The sequence below is a fragment of the Tripterygium wilfordii genome, chromosome 16 (assembly GCF_013401445.1).
Source record: "Tripterygium wilfordii isolate XIE 37 chromosome 16, ASM1340144v1, whole genome shotgun sequence".
Taxonomy (NCBI): Eukaryota; Viridiplantae; Streptophyta; class Magnoliopsida; order Celastrales; family Celastraceae; genus Tripterygium; species Tripterygium wilfordii.
In genome coordinates this window covers 8,994,995-9,015,779 of record NC_052247.1, presented here as the reverse complement: position 1 = coordinate 9,015,779, position 20,785 = coordinate 8,994,995, and the positions used below count along the sequence as shown (strand labels likewise).

General features: G+C 36.3%; 4 protein-coding genes across 9 annotated transcripts; 2 read left to right on the top strand and 2 right to left on the bottom strand.

Annotated features, from left to right (window-relative positions):
- Window positions 1–188: 188 nt before the first annotated feature.
- LOC119980591 (SUN domain-containing protein 5) lies at window positions 189–3,787 on the bottom strand. 2 transcript variants are annotated; one of them, XM_038823357.1, is made up of 4 exons: window positions 3,364–3,787; window positions 1,441–2,714; window positions 1,273–1,358; window positions 189–634 (listed from the first exon to the last, which is right to left on the bottom strand). In XM_038823357.1, exons 1-4 carry the CDS (start codon window positions 3,530–3,532, stop codon window positions 400–402), a joined length of 1,764 nt encoding a protein of 587 aa, XP_038679285.1. In that variant the 5' UTR covers window positions 3,533–3,787; the 3' UTR covers window positions 189–399. The 2 variants fall into 2 exon arrangements, with proteins under 2 accessions (XP_038679285.1, XP_038679286.1); XM_038823358.1 differs by having other exon boundaries at window positions 1,441–2,711; window positions 3,364–3,786.
- Window positions 3,788–4,591: 804 nt separating this feature from the next.
- Window positions 4,592–8,901, top strand: LOC119980209 (calcineurin B-like protein 7). Of its 5 annotated transcripts, none has more exons than XM_038822819.1 (10): window positions 4,596–4,980; window positions 5,992–6,198; window positions 6,315–6,456; window positions 6,620–6,702; window positions 6,791–6,850; window positions 7,239–7,347; window positions 7,510–7,562; window positions 8,039–8,119; window positions 8,202–8,314; window positions 8,579–8,901. In XM_038822819.1, the coding sequence occupies exons 3-10, from the start codon at window positions 6,366–6,368 to the stop codon at window positions 8,631–8,633; spliced, it is 645 nt and encodes a 214-aa protein (XP_038678747.1). In that variant the 5' UTR covers window positions 4,596–4,980; window positions 5,992–6,198; window positions 6,315–6,365; the 3' UTR covers window positions 8,634–8,901. The 5 variants fall into 5 exon arrangements, with proteins under 5 accessions (XP_038678750.1, XP_038678749.1, XP_038678747.1 ...); XM_038822820.1 differs by having other exon boundaries at window positions 5,956–6,198; XM_038822821.1 differs by lacking the exon at window positions 5,992–6,198 and having other exon boundaries at window positions 4,595–4,980; window positions 6,351–6,456.
- A 1,581-nt stretch (window positions 8,902–10,482) lies between these two features.
- On the bottom strand, window positions 10,483–13,685 carry LOC119980764 (GDSL esterase/lipase At3g53100-like). The gene is made up of 5 exons (XM_038823560.1): window positions 13,617–13,685; window positions 12,556–12,617; window positions 11,554–12,023; window positions 11,015–11,142; window positions 10,483–10,875 (listed from the first exon to the last, which is right to left on the bottom strand). Exons 1-5 carry the CDS (start codon window positions 13,683–13,685, stop codon window positions 10,483–10,485), a joined length of 1,122 nt encoding a protein of 373 aa, XP_038679488.1.
- Window positions 13,686–17,123: 3,438 nt separating this feature from the next.
- Window positions 17,124–20,185, top strand: LOC119981177 (phosphatidylinositol 4-kinase gamma 2). The gene is made up of 3 exons (XM_038824228.1): window positions 17,124–17,447; window positions 17,549–18,953; window positions 19,558–20,185. The coding sequence occupies exons 2-3, from the start codon at window positions 17,595–17,597 to the stop codon at window positions 19,933–19,935; spliced, it is 1,737 nt and encodes a 578-aa protein (XP_038680156.1). The 5' UTR covers window positions 17,124–17,447; window positions 17,549–17,594; the 3' UTR covers window positions 19,936–20,185.
- Window positions 20,186–20,785: the final 600 nt, after the last annotated feature.

The window sequence follows — 20,785 nt, the reverse complement described above, 5'->3', positions numbered from 1 at the left end:
CAACATGCCCAATCTGATATATTTCATGAGTTATATCAAGTAAAGCACAAATTTAGGTAAAAATTCCAATGCAGTATTAGCATAAGAAAACCATGTCCAAGTGCAGTTTGGTTTCAAGATTTTAAGAGCACTGGTTCTTAGGATTCAACCGGAGTCAATTCGCCATACAAAGGAACTGAATCAAAAGCCAAGAAAAATGACCTAAATTTTTAAGATCATCCATTGAGCAATGTGCTGGCTGTAATCAACATATACATTTAGCTAAGATTCAGCACCAATGTTCATCACTGTAAAGAAAAACCAAAATTTTTCTAGGCACAGGATTCGTATTTGACTACAGAGCGGTTTAAGACTATGAATCTATGATTGATCTTCTGGGCTACGAAAAACGTTGAGGGACTAGCTTGAGAGCAAGGTAATGAGTATAGTCATAGTGCTGCTAATAAGTATCATAACCCAACCTCCGCTTGTCCGGCATACCTTATCAGATTGGAAGCCTCCTACGAGCTTTAAAAATCGCGAGGAGACTATCTTCAGAATCGCAAAGCATGCAAAGAAAAGACTCACTGCTAGCACAGCAAGCTCTTTCCTTTCCAGATTTGCCTGATCATTTGCAACTTTTTCAACGTCTAATCTGAGGAAAGACATTAGGTAGGAGGAAAATAATTATTACATCAGATAGGAAAACCAAAAAGGAAAAAAAAAAAAACACATTAGTCTACCAAGCATGCATAATTAAATTAGTGTATGGATGTTAAACAGGCTGCATTTGTGATATATGAAGGTTAAATCATGAAAGAGTCTACTAAATAATGCCGGTATAGTCAGCTAAGCACATTAAAAGTAGAAGACCAAGAAACAGAAAACCATTTTTCCAGAATTACTGCTAAAATCCGGTTCTTGATCATTGGACCATCCTACATATTCATGAACTTTCGACTTCCATAACTGAGTTAACCCTTCCTAGCACCCACTATTAACATTCAAGTTAAAGATGATTTAACGATTTAGGCTTTGTGTTTTAGCAACACAATAATTTTCTTGTCTACAGCATATGTTGCTCAAAGTTGAGCCACTCATTGCACAGTTGATAAGTATTTAGAGAACACGAGATTGCAAATCAAGAATATATACAAAAATGGTTTTCTTTTCTGCTGTGAACTGATGCCAAAGTAACTTCAATGAGCAAACAATTTTGAAGACAATCAAAAGTAACTTTTTTTTTGAGAAGTAGTCAAGAGAACTTTGATGACAAGTTAATTGATTTCTAACCTCAGCATGCTATTTTCTTTGACCAATGCATCGACACGAGATGAGACAACAGCTTTCCACAACTCAAGTTCTTTGAACCCTTTATCCTGGAGCATAAAAGGATACCAAATGGTTAGGTAAATGCATGAACCTTCTTTCTCTCAAAAGCTTTTAAGGGCAAAAGAATACCGTAGTCTTCTTCCATTCCCCGATATCTTCAATTCTTGCTTTACTTTTCTCCAAAAGCAATGAAATCCTGGACAGCTCTTTATCAAGTTCAGGAAAAACATCTCCCTGTCTTCGAGTCAATTCCCTGATATACTCTTCCAACACAGACAAATTAATCTCGAGTAATTTCACTTTCTGCATCAAGATCTTCAACGCAGAGTCGCCTGGCATTCTGCCAATTGGTTGCTGTCTTGCTTCTGTTGCAGGATCAGGAGTCTTTCTTGTCGCCAAAGGCTTTCTAGTGTCATTCTCATCTACTTTGAGCTTTTGAGCATTTTCAATGATTTCTATTCCTGATCCAGCAGTTTCAACCCCATTTTGCACTCCACCACTACTTTTCCTTTCAGCTTGACCCGCTTCAACTTTCACAGAAGGCGTTTCAGTTAGGTTAAGCTTTGGCAATATTTTAGAAGGAGGCACTTCAGCAGCTACAAAGAGATCTTCAAGCATTCTCTCAATTGCATCCACTCCATACACCTCAACAACACTTAATGTGCAATAAAATTCAGATCCATAATGACTTAATAAATCTAACCTTAAGTACCTCACCCATTTCGGTTCAGGCAGCTTAAAGTTTTGTACATGCTTGACATTAGACGCAACAAACTTCCCCAATGAAGACCAGGCTTCAGTTGGATAACTCAAACTACCAGACAATTCAAAATCCTTGAAATTAGAAGAATAATGTTCAAAGTTAGCAATTTTGACAGCATCAACAAGAGTCTCTTCTGCAAGCTCAATCACAACAAACTTCCCTCCAACAGAACAAGGGTTTCTTAAGTACCTATCATGATCTTTGCCCAGTATGTTACTAGCTCCTTTTGCCTCCTTGTTATGAGCAACCACCTTAGCACCCTTTAATGCAGAGGCATAGTTATATTCAGTTCCATCAGATTCTAGCCGGTGGGTGATGTTAACAAGCTGACTAGCCACTCCCGAGCCTTTTTCTTGCCTTGAGATGTTTCGGAACTCATCAAGGTTGAGATAAGAGGAATGCTGAAGTCTCCCATCCGGTTGTTCTTTCGACTTATTTATCCCTTGCTCTCCTTGCTTTTGTACTTCACATACTAATGTCGTATAGCCTAAAACATTCAAAAATACTTCTTCTATTCTATTTTTCTCCGGAAGTGAGTAACTGTAGTTGGCAAGGTTGTGAGGAACACTGGAACCGTCATGAGTAGCTGACTTATTAAGCTCAAGCAGCATTCCCTCTGCATGATTATTGCTTCCATCTGCTGTATGTGAAATTGTATTGATCAGGAGACTCGCTAAATACTAAGATCTTTTTCCAATAATTATAGGATGTAAATTCACAAAAAATAACAATTACACGACTCATTGAAACTAGGGAAAAAAAGTTATGCACAAAGGAATGCTTTGCGAGTAGCCGACTACAAGCAGAATATATCATGATTTATGAGTGATTCAATATGATGCACCAATGAATAGATCTTTCCAAACTGCAGCTGAATGGCTATAAAGTATAAACCAAGGGGAGACACTGACAAGTCAGCAGAAATTTGAGTGAACTGTGTTATTAAGAATACAACAGGCGAAAATGGATTCAGCAAAATTTGTTAATTTAGATTTTAGACCAGCCCCCAACTGAATCAAGTCATTGCCTTAGAACATAAAACAGCAGAAAAGGCTTCAACTTTATTTTCCATTTCCTTTCTCTTGTTTTCTGAGAAACCAAACAGAGAAATAAATAAAATACACCCACGAAAAGAAAGAAAGGGGAACCGGGGGTTGTGCTAAAAACCCAATACTCAACAATGAGAACGTCCAAAAGGATCAAACGAAAAAAGCATCTCCAGGAATTCAAAGAAATTAGAAATATTTTTGGGTGAAGGATTAAGGGGGGAGAACTCAAAAAGGCCTTACCTTGACTTTCATGGCTGTAGCCAAGCTTAGAGTAGAACAAGAAGACAAGACACCAAAGTGATAAGATCAAAGACAAAGAAAGCTCAACGAGACTCCTCTTGTTCTGGCCCTTGCTGTTTTGACAGTTGGTATTAATGAAGGAACAGGCGCCATCTCTAGGTATCTTCATGGCTCATCCGCACAAAACAAGTGATATCCCTTCATGGGTCTTGCTGTTTCATCTAAATGGGGGGAGAGAGAGAGAGTGCGTTTGTGTGTGAGAGAGAGTAGCAGAGGCAGAGGAGGAGATGATTTTCTAATACCTCAGAGATCGGAGAAAACAGTTTTTTGTTTTGGTGTATAGTTTTCTTTGAAAACAGTCATTTGACCATGTGGGTATTCTCTTTCAATGTGTTTGGTTTGTGTGGCTATTCACTTGCCACTCCTACGTAAACTACTTTCTGCCATTTAAAAGCTGCTTAAAATAGGGGAAGGGGAGGGATTGTGTCAACTAATATATAATTTTCCTTTCCAATTATTTATTCACTTTATTTTAATTTCATGCTCTCTGTGAACTATTTCCAAATCTGTCTTTAATTTCACTTTAAATTTTAGACACCCAAAAATAAAAAATTTAGATAAATGAAAGGCTTTGGATATATTAGAAAGTCTACTAAATTTCATTTCCATAAAGATTTGTTTTTGCACAAGTTTTTTTGGAGCTAGCTTAGTATGATATGTGGAGATGAGTTTCATGTGTTTTACTGACATTGAATTCATGAATTCATCTATGAATATCAATATCTTGTGTATGACACAATTACATAATGTTTGTCCATAAGGGAAATGCAATAAAAATAGTTATTGATGGAGCTATAGAACTCCTTTTGTTATTGTGCTTGCTCTTCTAAATTGTAAAATTCATTTGATGATGTCGTAAATAGGACTTGACCCTACGTTCCTACTAGACGAATCAATTAGTCAGACCGAGTTGAAACAATTGATTTATTGTTTGCTTCTTGCACACGAAACAAACATAAGTTTCGGTAGGGCCCCAAGGGTGTGTTTGGGGACCTCTTCGACGCTTAAGTTAATACGGTATTAAATTTGATAAGATGACTCATTGTTTGGAGCCTTGCCTTTTATTTAATAAGTAATTTAGAATGTAGAAGTTATAATCTTTACATGAGAGTTGAGATTCTCCTTCAAGATGGGTTGAAGTGTTTGATTTTTAGTAGGAATCAAGACTCTCATTGGTTTTCCAAAGTCCCCGTTTTCGCTACAGAAGAAAATCAAAACAGTGATGGATTTCGCTTCGCAGCCAATGGAATCAAACATTGAATGGTCATCTCTGATCTCTATAAAAAAAGAAAAAAAAATAGAAGAAGAGTGAAATGAATGGATTTCGCAGGTGGAATCAAACATTGAACGTCATCTCTCTATAAAAATAGAAGAAGATGTTTGGCAGATTTGGAGGCAGGTTAAGAAAAATTGGTAGAAAGAGAAAACCAGGTATTAAATATCAAAAGGGCCAAAACCCAAGAGCATAATCATCCACCACAGCAAGAAGAGGTTCAGCTACGGAGAATACTTCATTTATCAGACTCGCCAATCTTAGCAATCTGCCTTCCTTTCTAGGTATATTCCTGGCTCTTTTTTTGGGTTCTCTTTTTCTTTGTTGAAAATTTCCTGGAAAATTCGTATCAATATGCTTTTGTATGTTTCCTTTTTCTATTTCCTTTTTCTCTTTCGGTTTCTGAAAATCTAATCAGATCAGGTTAGTGGGTTTCTTTTGTGATTCTGCTTTAGTATATATACTTGTTGCTTGTAGCAATGGAAGTTTGGAGAACAAATTAGGTACTTTTTTTTTTCCCTCTGGGTATCAGATTGTATTTGGGTGCTATCGATGTGGTTGCTGCAGCATCAATGAAAACAAGATAGTCCATGTTAAGTGGAGCAAATTACTGTTAAGCCTGAATTCTGGTATATATGGAATTTAGCCAGATGAGAGTTGACTTTGGTGGTGATGTTTTGGCTCCACATACTTTGACCTGTTTTGGGTCGAAAGATTTTGCTTTTTGCCAATAATTGAATTCCTCACTTCATTAGCCAAGTGGGTATTGTAACTGTTCAGCTGGTATTCATGGTACTTTCACCTTTGTATATATAGGTAGGGCCAGTGTTCAAAGTAGATGCTGAAGTGACGCTTTATAAACATTTCCCTAGATAGTTTCTTTCTTTGGTTCTTTGTGAAATGCTACAGCTCATCTGAGAGAAACAGATTCTACTCTAATGCTATTACTGTTCATTTCACCATCTTTGGATCTTGCGATCCCGTAGAATACCAAATTTTCAAATGGAATTTTAAGAACTGAATTGAAAACACAATGTTTTACTGATTAGTGATTACAGCACTTGGGCTTTTGCCATCGATATTTTGGAGAGCCGCTGGTTACATTTATATGTATGATCCACTTTCTCCTTTGGAAGTGAGAACTTGACCTACGTTTAGATGATGAACAAGAAGCAGTGTGTGGGTAGACAATAACTAAAATGAGAAGAGAGAACACATTCCTTGATAATTTTCATGAATGATTGTCTATCCTTTGGCAGTGGTTCACATTTTGGTCATTTTGACATGTTGGACAGCTAATGGAAGTTGAGTGAGCTCACTTTCTGACCAATGAGTATGGTGGTGGAATTTTATCCATAACAAAGAGCAATGAACATCGAGGGCACTTTAAAAATACTGGAAACAGTGTCGCGAAATTGTGTAGAGTAATCTTACATGGAAGGCTACTAGTACTTCCAGAGTCTCTGGGCTATTTGAACAAATGGAACTACTTAATATTAAAAGTATGTCATGCATCCTAATGTCGGAGATTTCAGTCCAAGTAGTACTCTTAGGAAATGTATTGAAACTATTTGTGTAATCCTATTGACTTGTTTTCTCAATTGTTGTTGGAGGACAGCAATTTTGGCACAAACAATAAAAAGTTCTCGTACAGTGTTCTATTGGAATCATGCATACCTTCTTGTGCTGCATTGGCTTGAAGAAAAACAAATGGAGACTTAAAAGTGAGGATCTTGCTATTCTTGCATCTGAAACAACCTGTAAGTAATATTTCAAGAGTTGAACATAGAATTCATGCAGCCAACATCACTTATTTAGCATTGAGGCTTGTTTTTAACGTTCTGTTATAATTCTATGCTTACCCTGATATGGCACCTTGCATTTCTAAATCTAATTTCTTTCTTTGGAATACATGTTTGACAGTTACTGTGAATGAAATAGAGGCTTTGCATGTTTTATTCAAGAAGTTAAGCAGTTCCATGACTGATGATGATCTTATTCAAAAGGTATTTTTGCGTGAAGGGGTTTTTAGCTATTTGTATTGGTCTAAAATGTCATGTCGACTCAGTGTTAATTCTGGTTGCTTTATGGCAGGAAGAATTCCGACTTGCACTTTGTAGGAACAGTAGAAAGCCGAATCTTTTTACTGACAGGGTGCTCTTCTTCACATTAATTTCATGCTCTTTCGTCCTCAATATGCAATTCAATTAAATTCCTGACAGTATGACAGATCATGAGAACTATCAGACTTTTTGAAGGGTCTTGGTTCCAGAAAATAACAAGGATTTGTTTAGCATCACATTAAGGATCTCAACTGTATAAACAGCCCGAGAGCCACATAGGAGTATCATATCCACGAAATGGCATTTTTTGGATTATAAATGGGTTCAAAATTCTGTTAATTGTTAATTTATATGGCAGAGACGATATAGTAAACAACGATTCTACTCATACCTTGGTATTGGTAATCCTTGATCGAATTTTCTTCATTGTTTTTATATGTAGTTGATATTTGCATCTTGTTATTGGCAACTTGGTACAGGTATTTGATGTGTTTGATGCAAAGCATAATGGAGTTATTGATTTTGGAGAATTTGTCCGGTCATTAAGCATATTCCATCCAAAGGCTTCTGAAGCAGAGAAAATTGAATGTATAATACATATTTTGTACCATGATGGTCCATGTTGAATTCTTTAGGCGGATCATTTTTCTTGTTCATTTACAATATTAAATTATATGTTTACAGTTTACTCTTTGTTCTTGTACCCTGCTTTATCATACCCTTTCTAAGCCAGGAAATGTTTTCTTTCAGTTGCATTTAAGTTGTACGATTTACGGCAGACTGGCTATATTGAGCGAGAGGAGGTAAGAGCCTTGCAGCTTTCTGTTGTCTGCAGTCATTTATTTAGGAAATAGGAAACTATATATATAAACAACAGCTATTTATACTTAATCAAACACTTGAAGCAAACCGCTATTGAAGTTGCGACCACATCCCTCAAGGTTTTAAGTCAAATATCATTTATAGTTAAAGGTCTCTCCACATATTATGTTGGAGTAAGGTGTATATCACGCATGTCTTGACTTGCAGTAGTCGGGTCAGGGCATGCAGGAGTCTTAAGCACATGAGTTTTTTTTAAAGAAAAATCATTTATAGTTAACAGAACTTTGGGAAGAGAAAAATACATAAAACTGAGTTTCTAGAATCTAACACAGTAACACCTATTGAAACTAGTATATAGTTTTTTTCTGTCATCTTTTCTTTCTTCTTCTTTTTTTTTGCAAATCATATCTTCGAATATAAATTTCCCATATGTTGTAAGTACTTTTCAATCTGTAAGTTGAAGGAGATGGTATTGGCTATTCTGGATGAATCAGATCTCGATCTTCCTGATGATCTTGTAGAGTCCATGATAGAGAAGGTATTGAACTTTCTGAACTTCAGAATTTGTTGTTTTCACCATCTTTCATGTTTGCATATCTGTTTGGTTTACGTTTCTGCAGACAATGACGGAGGCTGATTCGAAAGGAGATGGGAGAATTGATGAAGAAGAGTGGAAGGAGTTTGTATCAAAGAATCCAGCTATCCTGAAGAACATGACACTTCCATATCTAAAGTAAGACATTAACATTTCTCTATCATCATCTCAGGTTTCTGTTACCACATTATCGTATAACTTTAGTCTTCTGGTAACTATACATAACTTTCTCGAAGGGGAAATAAATTAGCAGCTCTGGCGTTGGTTTCTGACAGAGCTGTGAACTTTGAGATGTTTAATTCTTTTCTTCTCATGTGCTATACAGTGAAAAGAGATTGTTTACTGTTTTATTACTTTTTGCCTTCTTGTGTGCGAATATCATTTATTTTCTCCATTTTTCAGGGAAATAACTCTAGCATTTCCCAGCTTTGTACTGAGCAGTGAAGTTCAAGATTAGAACTAACATCTCCTTCAATCAACGCCGAAAACAATAGAGAAAAAAATTTTCTCCTTGAGAAATACAGGCATGATCCATGCTCGGTGTTTGTTTTGTAGTTCCCTTTGTTAGGTTCTGTGTCCAGACAAGAAAAAAAAAGTGGGAAGACACTAGTTTTATTGCTTCAACTCACTTTTGTAAGAATTATATTATTGTTTCTGTTGACTTTTTGTCAATGAAGTGAAGCATAAATGGTGGGATAATTCCCAGCTGCTCTCTTTATGTGCATAAATGGCTTTATCTGCTGAATTTTGACAAGGGTGATCTCTGTACTGGCAAACTGGATCACTCCTTTCTATTATCTGCTGCAGTCTTGGAGAAGTCTTTCCGCACAGCCAGTAAAAGAACTTAAACGTTCAACTTAGTTTATGCCTCATTTTTGCTGGTTTATTTGTTTAGGAATAACTGACATTTTATGCAAAATTTGGGGTGCCAGATGATCTTGGAGTACCTAGAGACGCATTACTCACAAATTTATAACCTAATTGAAGTTGGAGCCCCTTAACGAAATGAACTGAAATGTGTTGGTCTGGTTGCAAATTGGACCAGTTGGGTTTGGACCCAATAATGCAAGAACTCTAAACCATGAATAGTCTAATCATATTGACAGCAACCAATGTATAGATAGATATCCTTCACTGACTAATGGTTCCTGATGGTTTTCCACATGATCTCCCAAGAAAAACCCAAATATGTTTTACATGGTTCAATCTCACTGACACAGTCACACCTCCATTATAGACCAATAACATGAAACCTTGGACAATAACACACAATATTCAGGAATACCAAGTCCACTTCTGAACCTTGTTACAAGTGTTACAAGTCACTTGACAAGGGTAGCAAAAGAAGCAGCAAGAGTTTAATCCATTGCCAACATATTATACTGCAGCTAACAGGTGGTGCACGCAGTGCTGCTTACTGAAGCTAATGAAGTTTCCCTAGCTTGTCATGGAGTTAATGGGCAGTGTCAGGCTAATTTGACAGTTTCATAATTTCTATCGGACATCATGCTGAAATCAAATGTAGAGGATGGTACTAATTAGTGAAAAAGAAAAAAGAGCCGGTCAAAGAATGACTCGTATATTGCTGTTTTCCTTTTTACAGAATGAACAGTATGTATGAAGAGTAAATGAGTTTTAAGTACCAGTTGTTGAGCAAATTTACAAGCACTTTCCATCAGATTATTTGTGTTGGGGAGAAACCATGCCCTTCAAGTTCATTGGATAGCACATCTGCGAATGCAAGCCACTCCATACATTTTCTGCCAAGATGGCATTCACTGCATCAGTGGGGTGGTATTGATCCCACCAAATGTGGTTAAAAGCCTTACTGCAAGCCATTTCTGGTGATAAGCACATGACCCAACCCTTGTACTTCCCTAACCCACAGCAAGCATCAGTGGTGACAGTGAAACCTGACAGAAATAGCAGAACCAAGAACGTCAAATTCGACTCCAACAGATGCTAAATTCCAATTAAAAAAAATGGGTTCAAATGATCTTCTTTACCATAACGTAAATGGTTTTCGATTATATCCATGGAGCCTTCATAAACATCACAGAATATGATGTTTGCATCAGGAAGCTCCTGTGCGAGCTCCTCAACCATGTATCTCATAACAAAGTTGCATTCCAGGATCATGTTGTTTATCCCCTCGATACACTCCCCATTTTCGCTTCTGTACCGCCACAAGTAGTGAGGAGCACAGCCGATAGGTGGCATCCCATCAGCACCACTCTCCTGACATTTAGATTGTACGAGTTCTTTTTCCTGTCATAAATGATTTACAGAAATTTAAACAACAGAATTTAGTTATAGGAAGAAGAGTAATCTGTCAATAATGGGTTGTTCCCTACTCTCTTTTTTTCACATCCAAGCCATAAACAGCTAATCACATTCGCAGATGATTCCTTAAATACATGACAAAATGAGAGGAAAAGAGAAAGATTTGAGAGTGTAACCTTAATTTCTTGCCTCACTGTTGATGCTAAGAAATGGTTGAAATCCCACGATGTGTACACACTTTGGACATTTGATACATTACGCAGGTAGTAATGTATATAATCATTGATACCAATGGAGATGTAGAACACTGATTTTGAAATAAGATCGGCAGCAGCCTCCTCACCCATGCTCAAGATAAACAGCTGCAAAGTATCAGAAAACTGCTGAATTTGCTGCGTAAAGGAGATGCGCTGACCCTGCAACATCATTATGGTCGATCTTAATCACAAACACTTTAAGAGAACAGTTTAGAATTACAGAATTTCAATGCTGAGCATTTAGTGAAAATCTTAACAGACGTTCTTGAATCTTGACAGACTTAACCAAACAGCTTACCAATTCTGATCCACTAGTGAAAATAATTCCAGCACCAGCAGATGCATAATTCACTCCTCGAATCATATCATTGACAGAACCGGACTGGGAAAGATAACTTGGGATAAGGGGAAGTCCAAGAAGCAAAGCTGATCAACCAAGTACCCAAAAACATATAAATCTAGTGAGAAACTTATAGAAGTAATATCGGGTTATCTTGAAAAATTAAGATTTAAGCACTAAATAATATTCCCAATTTTTTTTTTACAAGAAAACACGATCCTGTTTGGCTGCTGAGAAAATGTAGAGAAAACAATGGGAAACAGTTCTGAATTCTCCGCAGTTTCCTCACCTGCCCAGGATTTTCGTTTGAAGCTATTAAACCTAGCTCTCGATTCTCAAATTTCTTTGTTTCTTGAAAACAGATTTACCTGGAAAAACTAGACCCAATGTGTATCTTCGAAATTTCGCAAATTTCTCAACTAGCGTTATTTTTTTCTTGTTCACTCCTCACATTATTCTTAGTCAGGAAAAATAAATGAAAAGAAGAGATGATTTACCGAAATAATCAACGGGGATTCTTCCATTACAGAACCCTCCAGTGGGCTGGTGCGTATCGAAGTCTCTACCGTACGGAAGTCGGTCCGCTCGAGCGAAGGTACCGACGAAGTTGTTATTGCCGCAATCGACGGTTGAATCTCCGATGATGAAGAGTGCGGGTACAAGAGGTATAGATGGAAGTAATAGTGGATGTTCAGATACAGTCAGAAAAGAAGACGAATTAGAATAAAGAGTAGGAGGAGGAGAGGAAGAACACGAAGAAGATGAAGAAAAAGATAGATGAAGAGAATGAGAAGAAGAAGGAGAAGCGAAGGAGGAAGGCGAACGAGAAGGAAATGGAGATGGCGAAGGAAAAAGGACATTGTAGTAGGCAGAATCAACAGAGAAGTTACAGAACTTTTGAGGGGATTTAAGAGCTTTTGCTTGTGAAGAAACGGTGATCAGAATCAAGAGAATCGCAGCAAGAAGACTGGAAGAAATTGTTGCTCAGAGCTAGAGCGAGAGAGGGATATATATATAGATATAGAGAGAGATTGGCGGGTGAGTAATATATTCGAAATGCCTAAAGCAGCCTCGTCATTCGAGAGTTCGTTTTGGGCTGCCTTTTCTCGTCGAGTCCGGCCCATTAATTCTTTTGGGGGCCTATAATAGTAGTTTGAGCCCAAGTATGATTTTTTGATTATTCAATGACTAATGTGGAAGAGTCCAAGCCCAATAGCCTCACAAAATGCCAAGCAAACAAAGTTTTGTTTTTTTTTTTCTTTTATACTCTGCTTGGATTCAAAAATTGAAGAGTTCATTAGAGTTAAGTGAGAGAGACTCGAGTGAGGGGGAGTTATGGGAGAGATAATATTTTTACTCACCCTTACTTGGATAGAAGATGGAGTTAAGTAGAGTTTAGATATGTGAGTTACAAAAATATTCTTATTAAAAGTTGTAACGAAAGAAATATTTTATGGATAATATAAGAAATAATAAAAAAATTATTTCACCTCACAGACCTCCCTAATTGAGGAGTTACAAAATATTGAGTCCAAATACAATTCGGCAGCACTATGTATCCCTAACAAATTCAACCATAACATGTAAGTAAACAACGTAATAACGAAAGTCAATGTAATTAGACAACGTAATAACTAAATTCAATGTAATTATATAATATAATACTGTTATGGCCGGTTATGGAAGAAATTGTTAAGGATATATAGAGTTTTCAAATACAATTACCATACAAAATCATATAATATATATATATATATATATATTATTTTTTAAGAGAGTAGCCTAAACAGTGACAATAGGATTGTGGAAGAGCAACGCAAGCGTCGTGCTGCTAGGCGAAGCGGTGGAGTGTTGCACAAAAGAAATTCTTATTGACTATTGTTACCTGGCACGATGTATATATAAGTTGCTTCAATTTTTAAATATTGTATATAGATGATAACTCAACAACAGTAACTTTCATCTACCAGTAATTCTAATAAATGATTTTAAATCATGTGTTAATAATGTTTAATGGATCATGAGTACGCTATGATTTGATTTCATAGCTAAATTTAGGATTTGAATTTGTAAGGGAAGATAATGATTTCTCCATAGACCATAGACCATAGCTAGCCATAATTAGATATGTTTAAATCACAAAATTCAGGTTTGACAGTTCCTTTAAGTTGCGGACCTTGAACATGGGAAGCCCGGGGCCTGCTGTAATAAAATTACAGCAGGCCCCACAATAATATACTTTTTTGACATTAAAATTTTTTTTTTTATTTTTAAAAATCATAAATATGTAGTATTAATCGCAATGAACACAACGATATATTTTTTGTTAGAAACAAAAATCAAATTCAACATGAAAAAGACACGACAATTCTAAACCATCAGATATAAACTCAAAATATTCAATGTTTTGATCCCGATGAATTTGATTTTTGTTTCAAACAAAAAATATATCGTTGAATTCGTTATGAAAAATACTACATATTTATGATTTTTAAAAATAAAAAAAAAAAATTACTACCTCTAAAGTGCATTACAGCGGGACCTGCTGTAATTTTATTACAGCAGGTCCCGGGCACCCCTTGAACATGTGCGCTACCTGAAATAACGACTTATAACTAACAAGATCCATTCTTACCGTAACTATACCCAATCAGAGAGTTACACGTTCCCAACTGTTTCGCCAACCTCGACGGTTATAGGAACGGAGCGTCCCAACACACAAACCATTACCCAATCACCGCCACGTGTCTCTTACCTTCTCAATCGGGCCCGTTGCTTTCTTGCACTCGCGGTGAGTTTTATAACAAATAAACGATAAGCATTATGTTGCTCTAACCGACAACGGCATATATGAAACGGGATCCAATCACCAGGGATATGTGGAGCTCATGAATTTGTTTGAATTATTTGTATTCAATTAAACAGTTGAGATAATTGAGATATCAACTATTAAGATCTTAATAATTTTTTGTAAAAGTATGCAATAGAATATCTAATTATGAGTTTTTACAAAAAAAAAACAAAAGAAAAGAAGAGGAGAAAGTACAATGTTTAATAAAACGATTATGATTGATGGGGTGAAATTGTATGGATTCAGAATGTTTTGAGTTAGATACCCATTCCAAGTAATATTCTTGTGGCAACACGTTGGACATAAACCTAATTTATCCTATCGTCAGGTAAGAAACTTATGTTTGTACAAGTTTGAAGTTCCGAGTTTAAACCCATATCAAATGTTCAAAGAACAAATTTGTATGATTTCATTTTTTGATGATAAAAAATGATGAAAACATTTTTATTTAAAGCAATAAATTGGTACAATTTATCACTGTGTTTAAAAAACAAAGAATATGCTGGAAGTGGATATATATATATATATATATATATATATATATATATATATATATATATATATATATATATATATAATGTGAGTGGGATTGGATTTGTAGTGTAGGGAGCATGAGCACATGAAGAATAGTCATGAGAACATGGTATATAGGACCCCATGAAGCACTTTTTATCTTGAGCTTTTTGCCATGTTTCAAATTGAGATGTTAATAATTGTGTCCCAAAATAATGTAACCACTAAAAGTAGACATTGAAACTCTATTCTTCAATGCATATTAACCACACACACTCTTCCAAGGCACCTTCCCTCTTTGCAACTCTAACCAATCCTCCCCTTACCAATAAAATATAAAATGAGAGATTAAATTAAAGCCTTTTATCATTTTTTTTTGACAAAAATTAAAGCTTATTGTGGCACATAATTAGTAGCTTAATATCATATAAATACTGAAATTTATTTTATATAACATTCAAACACTCTCAACTTTGTAGAGTACATTAATTATTTTAACCAAAAGACTATGTAATGTCATTGATTAGAGACACAATATTAATATATCAATTAATTAAAGTTTTCTAGCACTTTTTATTGGATTTGTTTTTTGGGTACTTTTATTTTATTGGTTTTGTATAGGAGCCCATTTTCAGATGCCGAGGACAATGAACTTGGTCACTTTGAACAACTACTTCCACAAGCATAGAAACAAAAAAAAGGAAGGGAAGATGCGCACTTTAGCTATGCTTTAGTATTGCTAATTATTAAAATTATGTCTCAATCAAGCAAATATTGGTACAATCTAAAAGATCACAAATTCAATTCTTGAAAATAATCTCTCCATATATTATGTAGGTCTGTGTATATTTTTGTTTGTCCCCAATACCGTCCACTATTGGAACCGATAGTTATTTACCTTTTTATCTATATTATTATATTCAAAGTAAGTTCTAAATTCACACATTGTTTTTGATAATATGGCATCTACTCTATAGAATCTATAAATGTATCAACAATGAAATTAAAGAGAGAAAAAGGCTATATTGATTAGCATACACACACGTGTATGGTTAAGCATTTGTTTCATGGGGAAATGTTAAATAATAAAATTTCTAATTATATTTATGTCCTTATTTGGAAGTAATAGTAATATATCTATAAAAAGGTGTAGTTATTTTTTTACGAGCATACATGCATGCACGTACGACTCCACTTTTTTAGTAGCTTTAATCGGAAAAAAAAAAGAAGTAAATTATATTTTATAATTAGGTCTTGATAATTATTTTTTGATTAGCAAGGTATTGATAATTAGCTTGAACTTCTTTTTGCTTTTTTTGTTTCTTCTTCTTCTTTTGTTGGACCAAATGGAAGTTAGCACGTAAAATCAAAAAATTGTTTACAAGTAAAGTGTTACACTCATATTCCATATACTTAGTATAGTTGCAAATGAATCGTTGGTTGAACGACAATCATGTTGCATGTAAGGGATCGTCCTCCCATTAGGCGCGTGGGTTCAAATCCAATCCTATCTTATCCCATCCCCAAATCCCTATTTCAAAAAAAAAAAGTATTGGTATAGTTAACTACTTATTTCTTCCAACTAATATGTATGTAATCGATGGTTTTATGATAAGGAAAAAAATATATATGAGCATTTGATTTGCTCGTTTAGTTAGTTTTTGCATATTTTTTCATGGATTTCTATTATTTATAAAATAAAAAATTCAAACTAAAATTGTCAGAAATTCAAGACCACATACATGTCAATAATATTGTCTGTTTTGCGTTATTCGATTCATGATAATACATCGGGTCCGCACATCTTTGTTCTACATGAGCCCAACTATTAATGGCCGAAGCCTAACTCACTAGACAAGCTTAGCTACTACGGGCCGAAGCCCAACTCACTAGACTCATGAAAAAGTCTTACTGTATGTAAGGGGTGGGCTTGATCAGTTTATAAATCACTCGGTTAAATGTGACCCAACCGATGTGGGAATCTATTCATAACAGAAATACCCATCATAAACCAAAAGAAAGTAATTTATGGTCATTTTCATGACAGGATTTATTGCTTAATTACTCAACTAATTAAATAAGACAACCATAATAATAAAAATATGCAATTATGGAGAAATGTTAACGTCTATGTACTTTGAGATCATTTTCGGGTACCACCATGGGCCCATAGGCAACGGCTAGAGTACAAAGAGAACAAAATTACTATAATCACCTTCTCATAATTTTTTTTTCTTTCATTATTTATTGTTCCAAGAATTCTACCAACTTTTTTCATATTAGACTAGTAAGCCAAAAAAATTAAGATAAGCGATACTATTGGAATCAATATACTGTCTTTAGTCTGGATCAAATCGTATGAATTCGAAATGTCCAAAGTTCGATTTCCATTGAAAAATAATACCCTTGTAATCACAGTTGGGCTTTGATTTATTCAATCGTTAGTTGGGAAGATAATGTGTGCGTGGGCCTGATAACTTAAGTTTAGACATATATTATTTTTCTAAATAATAAACTTATATGATATCGTTCTCAGTTATAAAAAAAAAAAAATTCTTAAATAAGAAAACATTTTAGTGTAGAGTGTGAGGGCATATTCGTAACTAGCCACAAGCTCCTTCCACGAGCCTGCGCAAATTGACGACCGTTAACAAACAACTAACGTCGTTTCAGATAAACCTCCGCCATGGCCGTTGTTTCCAAAACCTGGTTTTTATATAAACCCAACGGCTATGGCACCGTTCTCTTCTTCTGCTTCCTCCACTCTTATCGGCGATAATTTCATCGGTTCAGATAAACCTCTGCGACAATATCGTGCAACTAAATCCATCTCTGGAAAAAATAGTCCGAAATAATCGCCAGTCTCAATTCCTCACCAACTGATCCTTTAATCTCTCATTCACTGCAACTCTCCCCTTTGATTCTTTCCCTCCGGCGAAGAATCCCGACTTTCCTGATAATTTCCGTTATGCCCCTGTCTCGTACAGGCTTTCTTTTGAAAGCCAGGAGCCCCAAGAACATCTGATGGTTTGTTCCTCTTTCACTCTGTTTCAGGTTCTGGGTTTGGTTTTAGATTCTTGAAACTCAAATATTTTTTTGTTTTTTTTCTGGGTTTGAGTTCTATTCAGGTCCTTTGATTGACGTTGATCGGAAGACATTTTCCGGTTGGAAGAAATGTCTGCTGCTGGTGTCGCATTGAGTCCGGTTCGCCCTGAATCGGTGCCCTCATCCGGTTGTGGGAATATTAAATCGATTCTTATATACATTTCCGTCGCCGGTTCTGTGATTCCGATGAGGATTTTGGAGTCCGATTCGATAGCGTCAGTGAAGGTAAGGATCCATACTTGTAAAGGGTTTGTGGTGAAGAAGCAGAAGCTGGTCTTCAGAGGCAGAGAGCTGGCACGGAACGATTCGTTAGTCAAGGATTATGGTGTTTCCGGAGGCACTGTTCTTCACCTGGTCTTGAAACTATCCGATCTGCTGTTGATTACCGTGAGGACCGTCTGTGGCAAGGAATTCGAGCTCCAGGTTGATCGATACCGGAATGTCAAGTACTTGAAGCAAAGAATAGCGAAAGAGGGAAAAGGGTTTGTTGACGTTGAGCATCAGGAGATCTTCTGCGATGGTGAAAGACTTGATGATGATGCTGACCAGAGAACCATCGCTGATATCCTTAAAGACGGTGATGCTGTGATTCATTTGTTGGCTCAAAAATCGGCCAAAGTTAGGGAAAAAACTGTTGAGAAGGACTTTGAGCTCTCCGTTGTGGCTGAAAATTCAAATGAAAAGGAAGAGGATCAGCCCAAGAAGGAGCTTCAAGTTCTGACTCCATATCCGAACCCTACTTTGAATCCTAGATTGAGGGATTTCTGGTTGGAACCAGTAATTGTTAATCCAAAGCTGGAATTGGATTCATTGATATGGGATATGATCAATTCAACCTTTGATGGACTGGAGAAGGGAAATACACCAATCAGGTCATCAGAAGGAACAGGAGGGACTTATTTGATGCAAGATTCAATGGGAGAGAACTATGTTTCCGTTTTCAAGCCAATTGATGAGGAGCCTAATGCCTTGAACAACCCTCACGATCTGCCAGTTTCGTCTGATGGTGAAGGGTTGAAGAGGGGAACAGTTGTAGGAGAAGGAGCATTGAGGGAAGTAGCTGCATATATATTGGATCATCCTAAGACCGGACCTCGTGGATTTACCGGTGGGGTGATGGGGTTTGCTGGTGTACCTCCAACGACCATGGTTCGATGCTTGCATGGAGGATTCAACTACCCAGAAGGTTTTGAGTTCTCTTTGAAGAATGTAAAGATTGGATCTTTGCAGATGTTTGTGAAGAATAATGGGAGTTGTGAGGACTTAGGCCCTGGGGCTTTCCCTATGGAGGAGGTGCACAAGATCAGTGTCTTTGATATAAGAATGGCAAATGCGGATAGGCATGCGGGGAATATATTGATTGGAGAAGGGAAGGAGGGTCAGACTGTGCTGATTCCCATCGATCATGGCTATTGCCTCCCTGAGAATGTAAGTGTTTTCTGTTTGGGCTAACTTTACCTCATTTTCGAACTTTTTTGATCAATTGCATATTTTTTGAAGGGAAGTACTCATACATAGTCGTGGCTAAGTAGTTGGTTTTATTGATAGTTGAAAGATTCATAGATGGATATTACACATGGGAAAATATACGATTGTTAGAATGATTATATACCCGCGAACAGATCAGTTCTGTCGAGGTCTGAAATCTCGTGATCAGTTCTGGGAACTGTGAATTAAGATGTCAAATAGATATTGTTTAGGTTGGACATACAAACTTCATTATGCTTATCAATTATTTATGGGATTCAAATTTTTTGGTAGAATTGTGTGATCCCACATGATGAAAAAACGGGCAACAGTTGGCGAAGAAGTTCCCGCTGCTAAGGCCAATACCTTTTCACCTGGTTTTGTGTCGATTTTTCGTTGGCATCAGATTGCTTGCTGTCACTTTGTTCTGTTGTCTTGCCATATTAGTCGATGATTGTAAAAAAAATTCAGAGTCTACGATGCATATTAGTAAAACATGTGCATTTGAAATCACAATCATCCAACTTTTAACTCGAAACTTACACGCTTCTTCAAATGTTTGCAGTTTGAAGACTGTACTTTTGATTGGCTTTACTGGCCACAAGCCCGTCAGCCTTACTCCGCTAGCACCATTGACTACATAAAGTCGCTAGACGCCGAGCAAGATATTGCACTCCTGAAGTATTATGGCTGGGATGTTCCTTTGAAGTGTGCCCGGACACTTCGTATATCCACCATGCTACTGAAGAAAGGCGTAGAGAAAGGCCTCACGCCCTTTACAATCGGTAGCATCCTGTGTAGAAAAACTGTGAACCAGGAATCTGTTATAGAGGGGATTGTTCGTGAAGCTGAGGATACAATGCTTCCTGGCATGAACGAAACTGCATTTCTTGAAGCAGTTTCTCAGATCATGGATTCCCGACTCGAGAAGATCACGGAATAATTCCATTCATCCGATGATACCATATGTATACATATAACATACATATGTATTTTTGTATGTGAAATCAGATGACAAGGTCCATTTTTTGATGGACTGCAGGCTGTACAGAATGCAGATGGCCTATTATTAACACTATTAGCCTGAAGCTTTCCACTTTTCTTCTTGTTCAACCAACCCGAACCTGGCCTCTGTAGTATTATGAAAATGGCCACAAGTTTCAGTCAATAATATGTATTTTTAAGCTCCTGTAGACCCCACCTTACTTCATCTTTCGGCTGTTCTTTCTCATGAAAAAGAAAAAGACAAAGAAGATTACCAAACCGCTTGGTCCATATGATAAATACATAGGGCCTGCAATTGCTGTCTTTTTTTTTCACCACCGTACAGTAGAGTCTGAAGTTTTTTATTAACAGATTTTTTATGTTGTTTTTGAAGTAAAAAAACTCACCTTTATTCATAATACAAGTACAACCCTCTCACAAAAATTTAATAAGCAAACAAGTCAAACTGAGTATCAAAATAACCTCCACTTGAATCTTGATATCTCTTATGTGTAAAACCGATTTAACACTTCATTCGAAGAGTCTTCTTGATCACGACACTAACCAAGATAGAATCTAGGACTGCAATTTAGAAGAAGACATTCAATTGATCTATATATATAGTTCATGATAACTAAGAAGAGAGTGTCTTAGCAAAACCGAAATGTCCCCTCAACATAATATGAAACATCCCTCCTCGATAATCTGTGATGATCAAACACCTAACAAAAAATCATGCAAAGCCTTCAATATAATTTAATTATACAAAAATTACTGTTCTTTTTTTTTCTTCATCAGAAAAAACAATT

What these genes read in the sequence shown, in the direction of transcription:
- LOC119980591 (XM_038823357.1), bottom strand. Translation starts at nt 3,532, where the DNA reads ATGAAGATACCTAGAGATGGCGCCTGTTCCTTCATTAATACCAACTGT. An exon ending in GGGAATGGAAGAAGACTACG is followed by an intron (nt 1,359 to 1,440) that starts GTATTCTTTTGC and finishes TTTATGCTCCAG; the next exon opens with GATAAAGGGTTCAAAGAACT. An exon ending in AAAGAAAATAGCATGCTGAG is followed by an intron (nt 635 to 1,272) that starts GTTAGAAATCAA and finishes GTCTTTCCTCAG; the next exon opens with ATTAGACGTTGAAAAAGTTG.
- LOC119980209 (XM_038822821.1), top strand. Translation starts at nt 6,366, where the DNA reads ATGCATACCTTCTTGTGCTGCATTGGCTTGAAGAAAAACAAATGGAGA. An exon ending in ATGATGATCTTATTCAAAAG is followed by an intron (nt 6,703 to 6,790) that starts GTATTTTTGCGT and finishes GCTTTATGGCAG; the next exon opens with GAAGAATTCCGACTTGCACT. An exon ending in GCTATATTGAGCGAGAGGAG is followed by an intron (nt 7,563 to 8,038) that starts GTAAGAGCCTTG and finishes TCAATCTGTAAG; the next exon opens with TTGAAGGAGATGGTATTGGC.
- LOC119980764 (XM_038823560.1), bottom strand. Translation starts at nt 13,685, where the DNA reads ATGGATCTTGTTAGTTATAAGTCGTTATTTCAGGTAGCGCACATGTTC. An exon ending in AGGGGTGCCCGGGACCTGCT is followed by an intron (nt 12,618 to 13,616) that starts GTAATAAAATTA and finishes TGAATTTGTTAG; the next exon opens with GGATACATAGTGCTGCCGAA. An exon ending in TCACTAGTGGATCAGAATTG is followed by an intron (nt 10,876 to 11,014) that starts GTAAGCTGTTTG and finishes ATGATGTTGCAG; the next exon opens with GGTCAGCGCATCTCCTTTAC.
- LOC119981177 (XM_038824228.1), top strand. Translation starts at nt 17,595, where the DNA reads ATGTCTGCTGCTGGTGTCGCATTGAGTCCGGTTCGCCCTGAATCGGTG. An exon ending in GCTATTGCCTCCCTGAGAAT is followed by an intron (nt 18,954 to 19,557) that starts GTAAGTGTTTTC and finishes AAATGTTTGCAG; the next exon opens with TTTGAAGACTGTACTTTTGA.